The 17,932-nt window shown below is 34.4% G+C and overlaps 1 protein-coding gene across 3 annotated transcripts; it reads right to left on the bottom strand.

Moving 5' to 3' along the window:
* Positions 1–243: 243 nt before the first annotated feature.
* Positions 244–16,870, bottom strand: LOC145693604 (uncharacterized). Of its 3 annotated transcripts, none has more exons than XM_081769740.1 (8): positions 16,138–16,870; positions 13,587–13,927; positions 10,544–10,750; positions 9,876–10,050; positions 8,477–8,655; positions 6,536–6,695; positions 5,319–5,449; positions 244–3,585 (listed from the first exon to the last, which is right to left on the bottom strand). In XM_081769740.1, exons 1-8 carry the CDS (start codon positions 16,202–16,204, stop codon positions 3,250–3,252), a joined length of 1,596 nt encoding a protein of 531 aa, XP_081625866.1. In that variant the 5' UTR covers positions 16,205–16,870; the 3' UTR covers positions 244–3,249. The 3 variants fall into 3 exon arrangements, with proteins under 3 accessions (XP_081625866.1, XP_081625867.1, XP_081625868.1); XM_081769741.1 differs by having other exon boundaries at positions 13,587–13,747; positions 16,138–16,868; XM_081769742.1 differs by lacking the exon at positions 10,544–10,750 and having other exon boundaries at positions 245–3,585; positions 16,138–16,866.
* Between the last annotated feature and the right edge of the window lie 1,062 nt (positions 16,871–17,932).

Here is a 17,932-nt window from a genome sequence, read left to right on the forward strand (position 1 = left end):
CGTAAGAAAAAAAAAAAGTTGCCATGACTTTTGCGGTAACCCACATATAAAGTTAGAAGTTATTGCTTCTAGTTACTAAGAACTTCTTCAAAAATAAGATTTACATATACATTTTGAAGCAACATACGAAATATGCATACGAATACATGTAAATTTAAAACTCTATGTATATGTACACAAAGTTGCAAATCAATTTTTTGAGGAAAATAGAACTATTTAATATATAAAGAATTTACACACAACATTTTTCTACAAAATCATTTTATTGTAAATAATAATAGTAAAAAAACAGCAACTGAGTCATACAGGTTTCAAAATTAAACAATGATATTAACATCTGTTAAAGTACTGAAAGTAAGATTTTTAGATCAAATTCAAAACTTCAAGAAAAAACGTAAAGAACTTAAAGAAAACTTATACTGTAATTTTACTCCCAGTAAACAACATTGAAGATTTTTGAAAATAAATTAGAAACTAGTTGCTGAAAAACTTCGCATACGTATTTAAAATGTTAATACAAGAAAAAAGTTTATCTACGACTTTGGTCGGAAATACATATTTACGGAACTGGGGCCAATTTAAGATAATCAGTAGAAATGTTCGCAGGAGTGGCTACAATGAATAAAACAACCGAGAAACATCGCACACGTGTTCAGAACCTCACTATAAGTAAAGAGTTTATTTGCGATTTCGGTTGGAAAAGCCTAATTACAGAAATTAGGCCAATTTAAGGTAAGTAGAACATACATACTTTTCCGTAATTAAACGTTTCAGATCAAATTAAAACAACCCTCTCGTATCGAGGTACTCAACCGTGTGCAAAGTTCCTCGATTGTTTCATTCAATGTAGTATCCTACGATCAATTCAAATAATTACATTAATATATTGATAAATTGAGAAAACAACCAATTTTGTCACACCAGATCCTTTGTAGGTACGAAATCAAAGATATACAAAGACTGAAAAACATATAACTGAACCGGAACCTCCCGCTTACCATGCAGATGCGCTACCACTGCGCCATTCAGTCCGCTCCCAGAACAGCCATACATTCTTCCACCTTGTGGAACAACATCGTTATAAAGAGTGAAAGAATGTATAGTTGTTACTGAGAGCGGACTGAGTAGCACGTCTGCATGGTAAGACGAAGATCCCGGGTTCCACTCACGGCTCAGACGCATTTTTTGACTCTTGTATGTCTTCAATTACCTTAAATTGGTTCCATCTGCATAATTAGGCGCTTCCGATCAAAGTTGCAAATAAACTCTTTTTCTTATACGGAGGTCCTGAACACACTATGCGAGGCTTGTCGGTTTATTCCTGGAATATCATGCATGTACATAAATACATCTACATTTTCATAAAGTTCTAATACATGTACACACATATATGAACAAAGTTATAAATCAACTTTTGGAGAAAAGTAGAACGACTTTAAGATATAAAGAATGTACATAAAATACTTTTCTACACAAGAATTTTATTATAATTGAGTATAGCAACTGAGCCATACAGACTTCAAAATTAAACAAAAATATTAAATTCAAAATTAAACAATGATATTAATATTTATCAACTGTTCACTGAAAATAAAATAGCATTTTAGGCCAAATATAAATCGTTTCAAAATTAAACAATGATATTAATATTTATCAACTGTTCACTGAAAATAAAAAAGCATTTTAGGCCAAATATAAATCGTTTCAAAATTACACAACGATACTAACATTTATCAACTGTTTACTGAAAATAAAATAACATTTTTAGGCCAAATATAAATCGTTTCAAAATTAAACAATGATACTAACATTTATCAACTGTTTACTGAAAATAAAATAACATTTTTAGGCCAAATATAAATCTTTTCAAAATTAAACAATGATACTAACATTTATCAACTGTTTACTGAAAATAAAATAACATTTTTAGGCCAAATATAAATCTTTATAACAAAAAAAGATAAAGAAATATAGGAAAATTTAAGCTATAATTTTACTCCCAGCAAACAGCATTGAAGATCTTTCAAATAAATTATGAACTATTCTTAACTGAGCGAGAAACTAGTTTTAATTAAGCTATTGGACGATACACATACACAGTGGAAGCTTGGGAGATACATAATTTACGACTGTTCAAGTTTTACAACTGAAATGTAGGTTTCATGAGTGCATTACCTGAAAGCTCTCCATTGCTGTTAGACGAGAATATATTCTTCAACATTCACGTTTTTTCAAAAAATCATTCATTCCTACTAACTTATTACTACCATTCTTAATTTCTCGTATAACTATTTATTGTGTGACAATCCTCCTATAACTGAACAAATATGTTGTTCTGATAGCAGCCCGTTCATTTAGGAACAGCAATGTAGTATTATTAGTCACAGAATAGAATTCTTTGCTTGGACAAATTCTAAATTAACTGGAAGTTTTAATATTGCTACACAATCAAGCCAAGATTGCCTTCAAGTTATCCCTTTAAAGCGCATTTCGTAAAGGAACGCAGAGCATATTGTTACCCAATGCTACAAGAAAAGTAGGACTCACCTCAACTATATTATTATGAAGAACACAGACCAGCTTTTCTGTTTTTTTTTTTTTTTTTTTTTTTTTACTTCATATGCATACACGTGTTCATTGAAAGATATAGTCTCTAGCTCTTTGCATACAAAAGCTACAGTTTCTTCTCGATTAACTAAAATAGTTGTAATACTACCAAACACAGGAAAGTGACTGAGAATATCAAGAACAAGAATCATGCCTGGTTTATACATTGTTCCTTTAATTGAAACCCATCGTGGTATATAACTCATCTCGAAAGATCTGCTAGGAAGAATGTCATTTATATGTATAAAATCAGTATGTGATGATACTAGTATTTCTTCTCCCGGCCCGACTGATACTGTGGAAGACTTTAGTCCTCGTTGACCTAACATTCTTTCTGCTTGTATTAACTGGTGTCTTAAAGCTAAAGTATATGTAAGATTCTTTCGTGACGTAGTTACATATGACGCAGATTTAAAAATGTTATGTTTTGCTTCAAATCTCATATTCCATAAGTGAACTAACGGTCCTGACTGACGAATTATCATCGGATAATGACACATAAAATGGTACTTTGGTTTCAAAGGTTCATTGAAAACTTTTAGGAACAACTCGTGATGTTCTTGAATCAAAATGTTCAACAGTATATCACACCCTATTTGAAAAGATGGAGCAGTAAATACCGGTATTTCACATCAGTTTGTTTTAAAGACCAATCATGTCCAACAATAGTGTATTTACACTCATGATCTGTTTATCCTGAGGAGTACTTATGTCATATACCGCTTTTTGCAGAAGAAGCCAAAGATGTTCCCCTTCCTTAGGGTATTCTGCGTTAAACACAAAAAAAGTTTTAAAACATATGTCCACACCCTTGAGCACGTTGTCTAGCAGATAAAGGGTGTTGTCTATTATCACGTACGTTCCTTGAATGTCTTTTAAAGAAGAGCCCACAACAATTACTGAGGGTTGGCGTGTTAAACCCAACATCGATAACTTCTTGTCTCTCGTTTCCATGAAGGGTTGAACATCACCCATTACCTGTTGGAATTAGAGAGAGGTTAACTGATCATGTTACATACTTAAATAATTTTTCTTACATATAAGAACAAAGACATTTCTGCTTCCTCAATAGTCTGAAGCATTATTTATTGTACATTTACAATGACATATGCATTTTGCGCCTATAAATATATGTTATTTTGAAGCTAAAAAATTGGTAAGTAATACTAATACTGCAAAGTTTTAAAAGCTCTTAAATGCTTTAAAAGCTGCAAAGGTTTTCAAAAGCTATTTATATCTGACTGGAAAAACGATACGTTCAAACAAGGACAGAAGCTACTAAATTACGAAAACTCGACAACTTGTCCTCAAATAGACTTAAGAACTTTCTCACTAGCATTTACCAACAGAGAATATAGAATAGATCACATTTATGCTCAGTAAGTGATTTTGGTTATTAAAATGAAATGAAATTTTTGAGTTTTATGCCCCACAGTTATGCCAGCTACGCTTAAGGAGACTGTGATGAGAAATGAATGAAATGGTGTAATGAAGAAAGTGGGAGAAAACTGGAGAACCTCGAGGAAACCCACGCACACGGTGTTAGTTCACCACAAAGTTCACTTGGTTGGAGCAAGGTTTGAACCCGGGACCTCATGCACCAGAGATGAACGGTCTATCACTGAGCCACCGCGGCCACTGTTTGGTTATTATTAAATAAATGTATCGAGTTCGTATTTGTTCACATGTAATGAAACGTCGTAGCACAGCTTCACACTCCGAAAACAGGGTTCTTGGCGTAACCTTAATTTTCTTTCCAACGTGTGTCTTTGAAGAGTGTGTGTGTGTGTGTGGGGGGGGAGAATTATTGGCGAGAACATTTTCATACCACTTTGAAAGGCACAAATTACTTTAGTTTACGCTACAGTCCTCCGAACTTAATGATCGGAAATAGGGGAAGAAGACCAACTCTATTAATAAACAAGTTGTTGAACCTTCGCTGTGTGATCTCCAAGCATACCCCACAATCCCAGTCGGACTACGAACTGTGTTACGTATTCTAGAAAACTGAACCTTTCGTCCACGCCCGATACAATTGGATAATTATGGATAGCCAGCAATGGATAATAATCTACTTCTCTCTCTCGGGGGCGCGGTGTCTCAGTGGTAGAGCGTTCACTTCCGGTGGTTGGGGTCCTTGGTTTGATCCCAGCTCACGCCGTGTAGACTTTGTGGTGCACAAATATCGTGCTCGTGGGATTTCTTGAGGTTCTCCCCTTTCCTCCCACTTTTTTCATTCCACCATTTCATTCATTTCTCATCATCACCGTCTCCTTTAGCCTAACCAGCATAACCGCGGGACGTAAAACTTAAAAATTTCACTTCATTTCTTTCTTTCTCTCTCGTCCTCACGTTATTTGAAATTAACAATAAACTAAGTTATGTTTCTGTATGAAATATAATGCCAATCAGATGTTTATAAAGAGTTTGAAATGAAATGTGAGAGTTTATCTCAATAGTTTTTAAATTTTGCACTCCAGGCATGGGCCTAGTTGGCTAATAGCAAGTGCGACCCCGCTTCTGCCCCTCTTAAGATTTTCATTGCCTCTCTCCACCGAAATATTGATTTAACAGATCTAATTCTCATATTATTCATGCCCATGCCAGATCCATAAAAAGACGTAACTTTATTTTCGTAACAAAACATACGTAGTTAACACCTGATCTGGCTGACCATGATCAATCAATAGAATAAAATATACTTTACTTACATTAACATGACAGAAGAAACTATCCTGTGACTCTTTCACAGTTGGCTTCCAAATTTTCTTCGATGTTTTTATATGTGATGTTGACCTACACAGGGTACCAAGCAATAAAAGTAGTACACTGGATCTGGTATCTAAAAATAAAAATGAAAACTATACAATAGAATATAAAATAAAAAATATTTTTACCGAAATTGTTTTTTATACGCGGACTCCTGCATTATTATATCTTCCATATAAAATCTTAAAAATTATATACTATTTCGATTAAAATGCCTACCGGACATTTGACAGTAGTTTGCAGTGGCAAATGCCCCACCCATTGCAGCTCTGTGAATCAATTCCATTATTTTCTATATTAATTTTAATGCTTAATGGTTTGAAACAAATCTGCAATGTTTGTGATGGATAAGAAAGAACTATATGAATGAACGTCATTTTGTTTTTAGTAGTGAACTATTTTGCAGTGTTATAAAAATTATATCTTTAATCATTAGTAACTCAATATGAGTGAGTTTTGTTTTACAGTTGAAACTATGGTAGACTTAAAAACTATGCCAATTTAATAACAAAACCGCAAGTAGTAGACACATAACTTTCGGTTCCAATACAGGGAGAGAGAGATAATCTGTTCTTCGTGCGCTGAGTCTATAAGAAAAACAGATTTCTGCTATCCGTTATAATTATTAGGAATCAAAATTGAAACTACAATAACTACTAGTTTTTACTTCTCCCGGTTTCAGTAGAAAAAAAAAAATTCGGATGCTGTATGGATGCCACTATTTTACCGGAAGTAGTAGTATAGCTTTACTATTTTCGGTTTTTGTACAGAAACACCGGTTAATGTGTTTACTTTACTTGAGACGCTAAATCGAATCAGGGAAACAGTTTCTAACTATCAATAACCATGTTTGATTCATAACGATCAATGTTGAAACCCTAAACGACTGATTCATACCACTTCCGGTTTGAACAGAGGCTTATCTGGAGAAATGAGATCTACTCTTTGAATCAATGCTGAACAACTGAGTATATATTGTACGTATAGTGTCTACTACTTACAACCAATGTATAATTATTAATATGATCATTACAACATACTTATTGCAATAAAACTGGATTCACATAGAAAAATCTACTTCATTCATACAAGTAATTACAATTTCAAGTTAATGAAACAGAAACAAAGGAAGAATGAAAGAACACAAAAATAATATTACCTTCTGTAACACTTTCTGTGTCTAACAGACTTAAAAGTTCGACTGCTGGAGCGTCATGTAGCCGTTTCTTCATTAGTTTTTCCAATTTTTTACTGACAGAATCCCATTTCACGAACAAGGATGTATGATCAGGATATAAGTCTTTGAAATCTTGATCAATCTGGAAATGGAATTCCATTGTATTAAAACATTTACATTAATAACATTATTTCATTAATTTTTAAGAATCACAACTTCCTTTACGTGCATAAATGAAATTTCTTAACTGTAACAATTTCAATACAAACTACTAGTTACAGCGTGTACTTTTATGGACTTGGACTTGGGTTCAAATTCAACCTGCTTTCCTCTGGTGTTGTCCAACATCTTGAGGAAATTGACTTACTGGTAGCTTAAATAAGTAGACCACAAAAGCCAGAAACGTAGTGCAAGAAGATGTTACATTGACGATAATTGCCAGTTAGACCCATATTGAGGTTGTGGCATCACGGGCTTTCGTCGTGTTATAATGGTTTTTGGTTATATAGGTTAATGTAAACAAAGGTCTATTTACTCGGATAGATTAGGCAAGGATGGGGAAAGTATTGATCTGGACTTAATATTACAGGTACCATCCCGGTATTTGCTGGAATGACTGAGGAAAAATCCACGGAAATTTCAGTCACGATGACCGGATTTGAGCCCGGAAGCTTCCGAATGTAAAGCCAAGGTTCTACTTTCTGAAATAAGGCCGCTAGGGTTTCATATTAATTTGTCAAAGGACAAAGTGAAGAAAATTCTACAATATTGTTAGCGTTTATCAGACAATAAAACCACTATTTGCTATCTACTGAGTAAAAGAAAAAGACTTATTGAATCGAGAAGTACTTCATGCATTTAAAAAAATCACCGTCAAAGTTTCTATTGCTGTACGTATATGCTTGGTTGGTAAGCAATCACAAGAAAGATTGTTTATCAGTCATGTAAGTATTGTTCTTCTGAGATCTCGCTTTCATAAGCAAGTGACATCGTGTTGTAAGAACTCAGTTCTCAATTGTTATCTTACTGAATATGATACGTTCCTTTCCATTGCAAGGTAAAGCCAGTGCACGTGTTCGTAATGTATGACCACGTAATCATATGCGTCTTAAAAATGGAAACAATAATTTTAGGTTTAGAGTATTTGTTTTCAGACTTGCGATTGAGCTTTTCATCTAGTTGTTCAAAGGAAGATCGAGTTGCTAATAAACTGAACTTAATTCTTTCCCACTTTGTGTTACATGCATGTGGATGAATATGTTATAAAGAACCAGCAAAAAAGATTATTAGACATGTTTTAGTTCTTTTAATATGCAATCTAAATACAATGCAAAATGTTCACTTTTTGAAAAGGAAACTGCAAAAACTTTCCAGATTCATTGATTGCCTCTATCCTCTTTCATCACCGGAGCTAAACAGGAAGGAATCTATAGTTTGTAGTTGAATCTGAATTACTTTTATAAAATTATACACCTACCGGGCATCGAACCGATAACCACCAACCTACAGGCAGTTCAGACCTGCTTCAAGATATCTCAACATTCATGAACAGATATTACATAAGAGGACAAGGAAGTAATTCATGTCCACCATTTATATATATTTTTATTATGGTTTTATGACAACTAAGGTCTATTAGCTCACACATACAAATACCTACACTAGTATATGTCATTTCAATATTCAGTATGACTATCCTGAAGGCTTTTACTATTTTCTGGTCAAACGCGACACAATTTTAAAGAAAACTTCTGTTCTAAAAAGTACGTTATGAAAAAATCAACTTCTGGACGTGAGCAAAAGATTTTGTATGAGTGTTCTCAGCCCCAAAGAATAATTCAATGCTTGTAAATTATGGCCTATTCAGTAACAACACAGTCCTTAGTAGTAAAACAGAATGCAGGTTAATTAAATGAATCTTACCAATGTATATCCCAAAGGCTGCTTCAATGCTGGCCAAGTTGAAATTATTTCATGAACAGTTTTGCCCTCTTGCTTGCATCGAACTTTCAACGTTTTCTTCCAGTGATCAAGTACTTCCTGCCAGGGCTCGACACTATATTTTAGCCACGCTAAGCTGTTTTCAATATCTATGCCACATTCTGAAAGAGAAGAATAAACTTACCAAACAGATCTGCATTACATTAAAAACTCAATAAATAAATTCCTATATTTTTTCAAATATCAGTTAAAATGATTCTATATTTTCATAAGTCTTCTGTACAAGTATTTATATCCATATGTAATATATAATAACGAAAGAAATATATTTACAAAAAAAAAAAAAAAAATGTCCTGGAACTGTTCCTGTGAAGCTGAACTTGAAATTTGCCTTCATATGGTAATCTATATTTCCGGCACAAATATCGAATGCCTTTCATCAGAATGGTTTAATTCTTCAAACATGTAGAACTGATGTAAATTACATGTTCTAGCTTAGTACTTCAATGGTATAACATAATAGTGGTACTATATAAGTATAATGACTATCTACGACGAAGAAAGTCGCAAAAATATTTAGTAATAAATGCTACTTATGATTTCTTATCAACAAAGTAACTCTTGTAATGAAGGATTTGAAGATTAAGCATACAAAATTTGGACTTGTTCAGTCTTGTAAATAGAAACACATAGAAACTAAGAATCGATTAATTTAGTGCACTATTTAATCCTTAATAGATTAGTTGGTTGCTTAACTGAAGAGTAGGTGAAAAATTTCTCGACTGTAGTTTCATGTTGAAAACAGTAACAATATCTACACAGTCCCATTATTACCTTATACTATTGAAATACTCAGCTTGAACGCATATACACTTTACGTTTTGAGCCATCCTGATGAAAGGCACACGATATTTTTGCCAGAAATACATATGAACATTGAAGAACCACGTTTTAATCTTACAGGAACACTTTCAGGTTAGTATCGACTTATATTAATGTGTTCCATACGTTCAATTAGCAGGAAAAAAAAAACTAAACCATTTTTTAAAACATGGTTCTTGCAAACCCTGGCACAAAATAGGTAAATCATTGGCAGTTTTTAAAGTATGATCGGGGCCTCGGTGGTTCAGTGGTAGAGGGTTGACCTCTGACGTGTGAGATACTTTGTTTGATTCCAAATCGCGCTAAGTGACACCGTGTGTGTGGATTTGTCGGAGTTCTCCCGTTCCTTCCCCCTTTATTCATTTCTTATCATCATTATCATTATCTTCTTTAGTCTACCTGGCATAACTGGGACGTAAAACTGAAAGATTTCCTTTCATTTTTAAAAGTATGATCAGAGATGAATAAATCATTTACTAGATTACATTTTAAACATTACCATCTAGTGTAGAAGTTCCAGTGTCACGCTTTTCTCTTGACGGACAAGCACGTGACTTTGCAACAATGCCAAACTTTCTTAACGACTTGCGTGTATTTCTATATTTGTCAACGAGTTTTCCTTTTGAAATCTTCTGATTTGGACCTTGTGACTTCGGTGGAATATAATACACTTCCTGAAAAAGACATTGTTACTGTAAGATTTAGAATTATAAACTTAATAAATGAAATTATGTATTTAAAAAAACATTTCAGACAATTACAGAATAATTTATCATATTTATACTCTTCTATGTGATGTTCTACTTTTAGTATAGCATACGTTTTCTACAAACAAACCCTCAATTCTGCATGGGGTATTCTCGCATATATATATATATATTGGGGGAGTGGTGTGGAATAGATAAACTATTTTTCTCTCATTGTCACATAGACTGGTAACATTACAAAGCACAACTTACGATTTCCAGCATAAAATTTACCCTATAAAGTCAGCTTATTTCCTTCCCCACCTTATTTGCTTCAATAGTTCTCCAAGTTCTCGTCAAACCCATTCTCCCACGTTAAAAGGTCGAAGTTATGCTATTCAAATGTCCAGCAGTAACATAGATTGAAAGTTATGTGAATAAAGTGTCTATATAATAACTGAAACGTTAGTTATATGCATACCTGACATTCCGTTGGAAACAGCTCAGTTATCTGTAATGCCAAATGTTGAAATATTTCATTGCAAAGAGTTTCATTCATTTCCATAAAATGATCAATTAATATTGTAACTAACTGCTTCCTAGTAATAGCAGACAATTTGTTGTTTTGAAGGTATTCATTGCAAACTTTCCTGCCTGTTAAGCTCTGTTTTAGAAAAGTCTCAAGATTCTGAGAAAAAAACAAACAGCATTACATGTACGATTACGTCATTCAAGATCATTTAATCGAAATCACTGAAATAGAATTTCAATTTTGCATTTCTGTATAAATTAATTGCTGATTAACTTCTGTTGAAGGATAACCATATTTAATAATAAATAACTATATAAATAAATAAATGAATAATAATTATGAATAGAAATCAAACTGATAATTTCTGCTTTTCACGTATTCTTTCCACAAGTTATTAGTGATTGATATTCAAAGAAACACAATTTTGCTTAAAATATACAATGTCCCTCAATACATTTAAGTCTGTTTGTTCTATAAACTAAGGACATTAACTTACGAGGAGTTTACAGCAGCATTGCTGTTTTCACTTCAAACATGATTACTATGTTCACAAGGTCACGTATTTTTGCTTCGGACAAGTTCTGAACTGTGGTTTGCGTGTAGCGAAATCAATTTCCGGTGGGGATGTCTTGAACGCACTACAGCCGTTCGGAACCCAAAGGTTCGATAGAAAGAATTATTCTTCTAGTTAGTTCCCATGGCATAAGCGTAGGAAGTATTTGTATTCGTGCAACATATGCGAAGAAAACATACGGACCCTGCACATATCTTATAAACATTATGCTGTCACTAAGCAGAAGTGTTCGACTTTACAAACACATACATCTAATATATATAGCAACTTCACACTTTTTACAATTCCATGAGCAATTGAAGGCTTTATTTTTACTTTTTTAGGAAAAGTGTCATGGTGATATGCGTTGCCTTTCGGAACGTTTAAATGTATTCCTTAATGTGATAAGCGCAAATAATCACTACTACATACACATCACTGCACGAAATTATCATATTCCTAAACTAGAGCTCATGCGGCTAAATCCGAGATGTATACATTTTCCCTTGGTTTGGGATTTAATATTTTATCACTAAAACTAGCAGCGTTCACCCCGCTTCGCTGCGGTCACCCCGGAACGCAATAAACTTTGTTACTTAGATAATTTTTACTTTTTCGCTTTCAAGTGATATGATAAAAACCATAGAAGATTGCACTAATGTTAACATTATATCGCCTGTCATTTATGTTAACCCGCCCCGCTTCGCTGCGGTCACCCCAACCCGCCCCGCTTCGCTGCGGTCATCCCGGAACGCAATAAACTTTGTTACTTAGATAATTTTTACTTTTTCGCTTTCAAGTGATTTATAGCGCCTGTCAGTTATGTTAACCCGCCGAGTCACAGGGTCATGCGGGTTGCATATAAATACGTTTATTTTTATACCTATGATGAACTAATAACAAAGGATTTGTACGTATGGACACCTGAATGGTCAATTATCTCAAGACACTGGTAATTGAAAATTAAAGTGATATGATAAAAAACATCTAGGGTCCACATCCTAACAACCCCCCAAAAATGAAAGAAATCGGTTCAGCCGTATTAGCGTGATGAGCGGACAAAGGATTTTTTGTACGTATGGACACCTGATTGGTCAATTATCTCAAGACACTGTTAATTGAAAATTAAAGTGATATGATAAAAACCATCTAGGGTCCAAATCCTAACAACCCCCCAAAAATGAAAGAAATCGGTTCAGCCGTATTAGCGTGATGAGCGGACAAAGGATTTTGTGCGTTCTCTTTTATATATATAGATTATAGTTTTACAATTTTCAAATAATTCCATAGTATTTAATAATTATACCTTATATTCATGTCATGGGAGGCAAATAAGCCCTGTGCAGCTCTAAAATTGCAATATTGTTATAATGACGCTTATGAAATGACACCATTACTATATACGCGAATCTTTCTGTTTATTGTTTGACAAATACTAAAGTGTATAGACCTGGCGTGACAAGAAACGAAAGTTGGTATTTTAGTATGATCTATTTTTACTAACTCCATGAAAATATACATTTTATAGATAAACGCATTTTTTTTTTTTTTTAAGAAAATCGAGAAGATTTTTTCATTCAAATCTTTTTCGTCAAAAGTACTTGTCAAATGTTTCCCGACCATATATCAACAGTTGATTTAGCTTCATAGGCTAAAGGAGACGGAATAAATACAAACGAATTATGATTAGGAACTTAAGAGCAGAGATGCTGTTTACCTAGATCAAATTTTATACGAAATCGAATCCGGGTATTTTCACTTGTAGTTAATAAATACTGAGGTAGTACCTTTAAGGTTTGCACCTTTTCCTCCTGTTCCTTTACAATTTTAAAGATCCTGCATATTCTGGTGTCATTTCGCTTAAATTGAAATAACCAAAAATATAACTGAATACCAATCTCCTCGCCCTCCCAGCTACTCTAGTGGATAACGGGTGTATCATTGATGTATGTGGTCCGGATTCAATTCCCGGTGTGAGCACAAAAACATTTGCGAACGTTCACTTTCATTAATCATCTGTTTACTTTAGTCTAAACGGCATAACCGTGGGACGTTACAAAAACTCTTTCAATGCATCTGATGCTTTCCTCGTATCGTGATGCAAATAAATTTTCTCGGGGTATCAGCCAGGTGATGTGTTTGTTGTGCAAAGTCTCGAGAACAGACATTGTTCTCATGATACTGACCCTGATGATGAGAACAACGTCTGTTCTCGAAACTTTTTACAACGAGCACAACACGTGATTGATATCCCGAGAAAAGTTACTTGCACCAACAAAGATGGAATAAATAACACGCAGGCTGTCACCAGATTGAAAAGTGAACGCAAAAATCTTTTACATTTCGACTGATAATGAATCACATTTGCACAGTTCATATGTGCAGCATAAGTATCACTGTATCAATTGATATTCAAGTGACTAAAGACAGAACACTTACAAAATCTGTCAGCTTGAAGAGCTTCGGACTCCGAGACTCTGTAGAGAAATTTGTTTCTCGTTTCAGCATCGTATCAGTTCCTCTTTTAGTTGGTGCTGGCATGGAACAACTGCTTTCTGTAGTTTCAGATCGAACTGACACTGAGTCATCTGGCGTTGACACTGATGGTGAAGCAAATGAGAGAGAACCGTCATCTAGCACATCATAAATTTCAACTGTGTTTGTTTCTACAAATTCCTTAAATTTTGCTAAGAACTTTGCACGTATCCCTATTTTGGGAATTAACTGAGTAATTAGTTCATCAGTTAATGAATTAAATGCTGCTTCGTCGATTTCCTGTTCTGAAATGTAGATTGAAAGTTTATAATTAACCAGATATTTACTGAATATCAAAAAAGAATTATACAATGGTGAAAGCATTTAAATTGTATTACACTACCAAGCGAAATTTGGTATGTTACGCGATCATGTGCCACACAAAGAGTATAGGAAGTTGCTCACCCCAGTTTTTTTTTTCTTGGGCTTTACAGAAATGGGTGTATTTGGGCAAAGCTAAAGAGAAAAATGTTCATGGTAACTTCATACTTCAGCTTCATACTGTAAAAGTTACAATGGTATAGAAGCAACAACAAGAATTTAAGAGCATTTTTAACTCATGCAAATAATTTTGTAATTTGGTGCATAACGAGTACCTATGGATAACAATAAGTCTAATGCTAACCGATTGTTTTCAACGACTTATGTACTTCTAACAAACAATGAAAGGTTCTATGCAGAAATCATAGCCTGTCTCCTCTCTCTCTCTCTCTCTCTCTCCTCTTTGCAATTTCTGACATTGGTCGTTTTGCTCCAAACCACAGAATTATCTTTTGGAGATAATACACTATTCTCTGAATGCTTTGAAGAATGTAATATTTTCCGAATACCTAATAGAAGTTACCTAATAAGAAGTATACACTCGAATATATATAGGGAGGGGATAGTGGTTCATGTTACGGAAGCACAATTTTGTAAAATTTACAGAAGAAATATGACATAGTGTACACAAGCTGAATTTTACGTTTACAAGTGGAGCGTTACTAGTGTCAAAGTATGACAAGTGCTATTGAAACTCGTATCATTGCAATATCCCACTTCTTTTCATATCTTTACTTACGCGTATACCCACCATCACTGACGTGCCCGCTCCCTGCGATGCCGCTTCGGCCCACCAAATTTGCTTTGCCCTGACTGTTAGATAGCATTCGCGCTTTTTAGTGCCCACCTAAATGAAAAAAAAATGAAATGAAATCTTTAAGTTTTACGTCCCACGGTTATGCCGGTGAGGCTAAAGGAGACGGTGATGATGAGAGATGAGTGAAATGGTGGAATGAAGAAAGTGGGAGGAAACGGGAGAACCCCGAGAAAACCCACGAGCACGGTGTTTGTCCACCACAAAGTTCACTTGGCGGGGGCTGGGATCGAACCCGGGACCCCAAGCACCAGAGGTGAACGCTCTACCACTGAGCCACCGCGCCCCCCTAAATGCACGCTTTTATCAGCGTATGTCACGAGAAATATCGATTTCAAAGGTAAGGATTCTATATTTGGGTTCCATGAAATGTTCTTTCAAAATTATGCTTTAGGCTATATTTCGGATGACATTTAGTATCTCTCCCAAATCCATCGACGGCTCAGGACCCAGTACTGTGACTTAGAGTAAGCTGTTGTTAACTACCTCGTTTATGCGAATATCCACCGTCGCTGACGCGTTTGCTCCCTACGGACGCAAATCGTTTCTAACTGTCGGGGCCCCGCTGCTACGCTTCTGTTCTGACTCTGTTCGATAGCATAAATGGTTTTCCGTGTCCGTATAGCACAAGTTGGTTAGTGTTTTATGCGTAGTTTTTTATGCTATACGTTCGCACTGTACTTATACTCATGACTACTTTATATTTACAAATAACGAATAGTAACCCCTACCAAGTAAGTCAGAGTCAATACCAAGTGATCTGGAGGAGAAACTAAATAATACACCATATTTCTTTCGTAAACTTTAGAATTTTGTTCATCTGTAAACTATAAATGCACAAATTTATTTTGCAAACTACCAGCGTTAGTGTCACTTTATTTACCCCTTTCCGGAAGTATCTAGTGGTAATAGAAATTACCCCAACTCTTGCCCCTGCAATTTTATACCCTGCTCTAGTGTCGTCAATGCCCCCCTTATCTATATGTAAGGGCCTAGGTTTACCTTAATAATGCCCGCTCCGGGTGGTATACCGGTACTCACTTTGAAGCGAGAAATTCCTCTCTATTAATTCTATGAAAATGGATCAAAAATTCCCTAACCTTAAGCTAACCCGTTCCTACTCTTACCTTACTCTAATGTACCCTACCCTACTCTATTCTACACCCTTTGAAAGCGGTTCTACATATCGATGCGCAGCTGGGGCGTGCATTGTAAAGTTTACCAAAGGTGTATTTGATACGCCAAATTTACAGCCAATAGAATAAGTACATATGAACTAACAGCAAAATTAATAGCCTATATACGAAAAAGTACACTTACCTTGAAACATGTCGATTAGCTGCGGTAAATTCCAGCTTCTTAATAAATTTATAACATAGGCATCCATTACGTCGTTGAAAAGTGAAAATTACTCGTTGAGAAAGTTGTATAGTGCAAACCAACCTCATTTACACACAGTTCTTTTACTTCCAAGACATGTCCCTTATGATTGTTGCCCTACGTTTTCTTTTCCTTTTTATTTTTACGGTATAAAGCGCTAATGCGATCCACACTTTCGTAATCGAAATGTTTACATAGAATGCAAATAAACACATGTGACGTTGTAACTAAACATTTTGGTCAGGAAAACCAAATAATTACCAAATCAGTTAAAATTTGGTTCGCATAACCAAATTAATCAACGAAATGTTCTGACCAAAAAATATAGTGTTCATGACCAAACACGTTTGGTCAAAATGACCAAATTTTGGTTAAATTAACCAAAAAAAGTGACCAAATGCTCTGACCAAACAAATTTGGTATTCCTGACCAAGCCCTTTTTTTCAGTGTATACATGCAATATTATTAAACTTCAGAAGCCACTATGTTTACTTTACCACAGCACGTATCACATTAGTGTACCAGAAATCGTCTTTGCATTAAGAATCAATTGTACTTTAGTACACTTAGGAAGATAAGTCGCATCGCCAGTTTCGAAATTCGTACTTATTATTACACATTGTATTAACTTTAATTATACTTTATTTCTTTATATTATTAGTATTAACTTCTTTATATCAATAATTGTCTTATACTATTCAATTAAGTAGAAATGCAATGACTTATCACCTATATTATTGTATTAAAAAAGTATTATTTTCCTTTTAGGTGCAAAATGTTGTAAGCTGGTATTTCAATGCTGAATTCCTAGTGGCTATGATGAATCAAGCTATTAATAAAACGTTCATAATAACGTGCATGTATTCTTTGTTATTTCTGTGTTGTCACTCTCAACGATTCTACGCATGATAAATTGACTTTTGCTTCGGCAGGCCAATAAGATGCAAATTTACCAAATATAGATGATTGGATTATTTCCAGAATCTGCTTTGTTAACTGTTGATTTTGATTACAATGTGATATTTACAATATTTCTATGAATTTTGATGAATTAGCATTGTTGCTGGGGTTTTGAAGAAAAGGGGCAGAGCCCCTAAGCTTACCGTTTACAAATTCATGGTTTTTGAAAACATTTCTGCAGAAACCTAAATCTTCCAAATCACAGAAATTAATAAATAAAATTTATACTTAGCTTCTCCTTTTAAATAAAATACTCAGAAATCACTCAGATTACTGTTCCACTTGTTGAGTTGTCAAATAATTTGTTTTAAAACTTGAACTTTATAGTAATTCCATACTTTTCCTTATATCGAAGTCATAAACAAATTTTCTTCTTCTTTCCTTCCCTTGATTAAAATTGATTCGGACCAAATTCCAAGTTCTCGTTATAATGTCACATAGTATGGATTGACAGTAATCTCACTTATTATAACTAATAACAAAACAAATACTTTTAAAATTAAACGAAAAATGAACAAAACATTAACATATTTATGACGGCGCAGGATTGTAATAGACCCTACGTACACCAACTGGTGGAGCATTACAATTTTCCCCCTCGCCAAATAAAATTTTAACGTTAGATAAAATTTTAGAGATTAATTAGCTCATGCATAACAGAATCTTAAACAACTGAGGCAATCCGCCATATGATTATATTTGGAACTCATGTAACGTTCTTGATATGACTATTACATTCTTTTTCCTCTTTTTCCATTCGGAGTACATCTAGTTA

This window comes from Thermobia domestica, chromosome 8 (assembly GCF_964235325.1).
Source record: "Thermobia domestica chromosome 8, izTheDome1.hap1.1, whole genome shotgun sequence".
Classification (NCBI taxonomy): Eukaryota; Metazoa; Arthropoda; class Insecta; order Zygentoma; family Lepismatidae; genus Thermobia; species Thermobia domestica.

Excerpts from the sequence above, each read along its gene's own strand:
- LOC145693604 (XM_081769740.1), bottom strand. The coding sequence starts at position 16,204 with ATGGATGCCTATGTTATAAATTTATTAAGAAGCTGGAATTTACCGCAG. Across the intron at positions 10,751-13,586 it reads TCTTCAAGCTGACAGATTTT|AATCTTGAGACTTTTCTAAA; the intron begins GTAAGTGTTCTG and ends TTTTTTTCTCAG. Across the intron at positions 6,696-8,476 it reads AGCCTTTGGGATATACATTG|ATTGATCAAGATTTCAAAGA; the intron begins GTAAGATTCATT and ends TTCCATTTCCAG.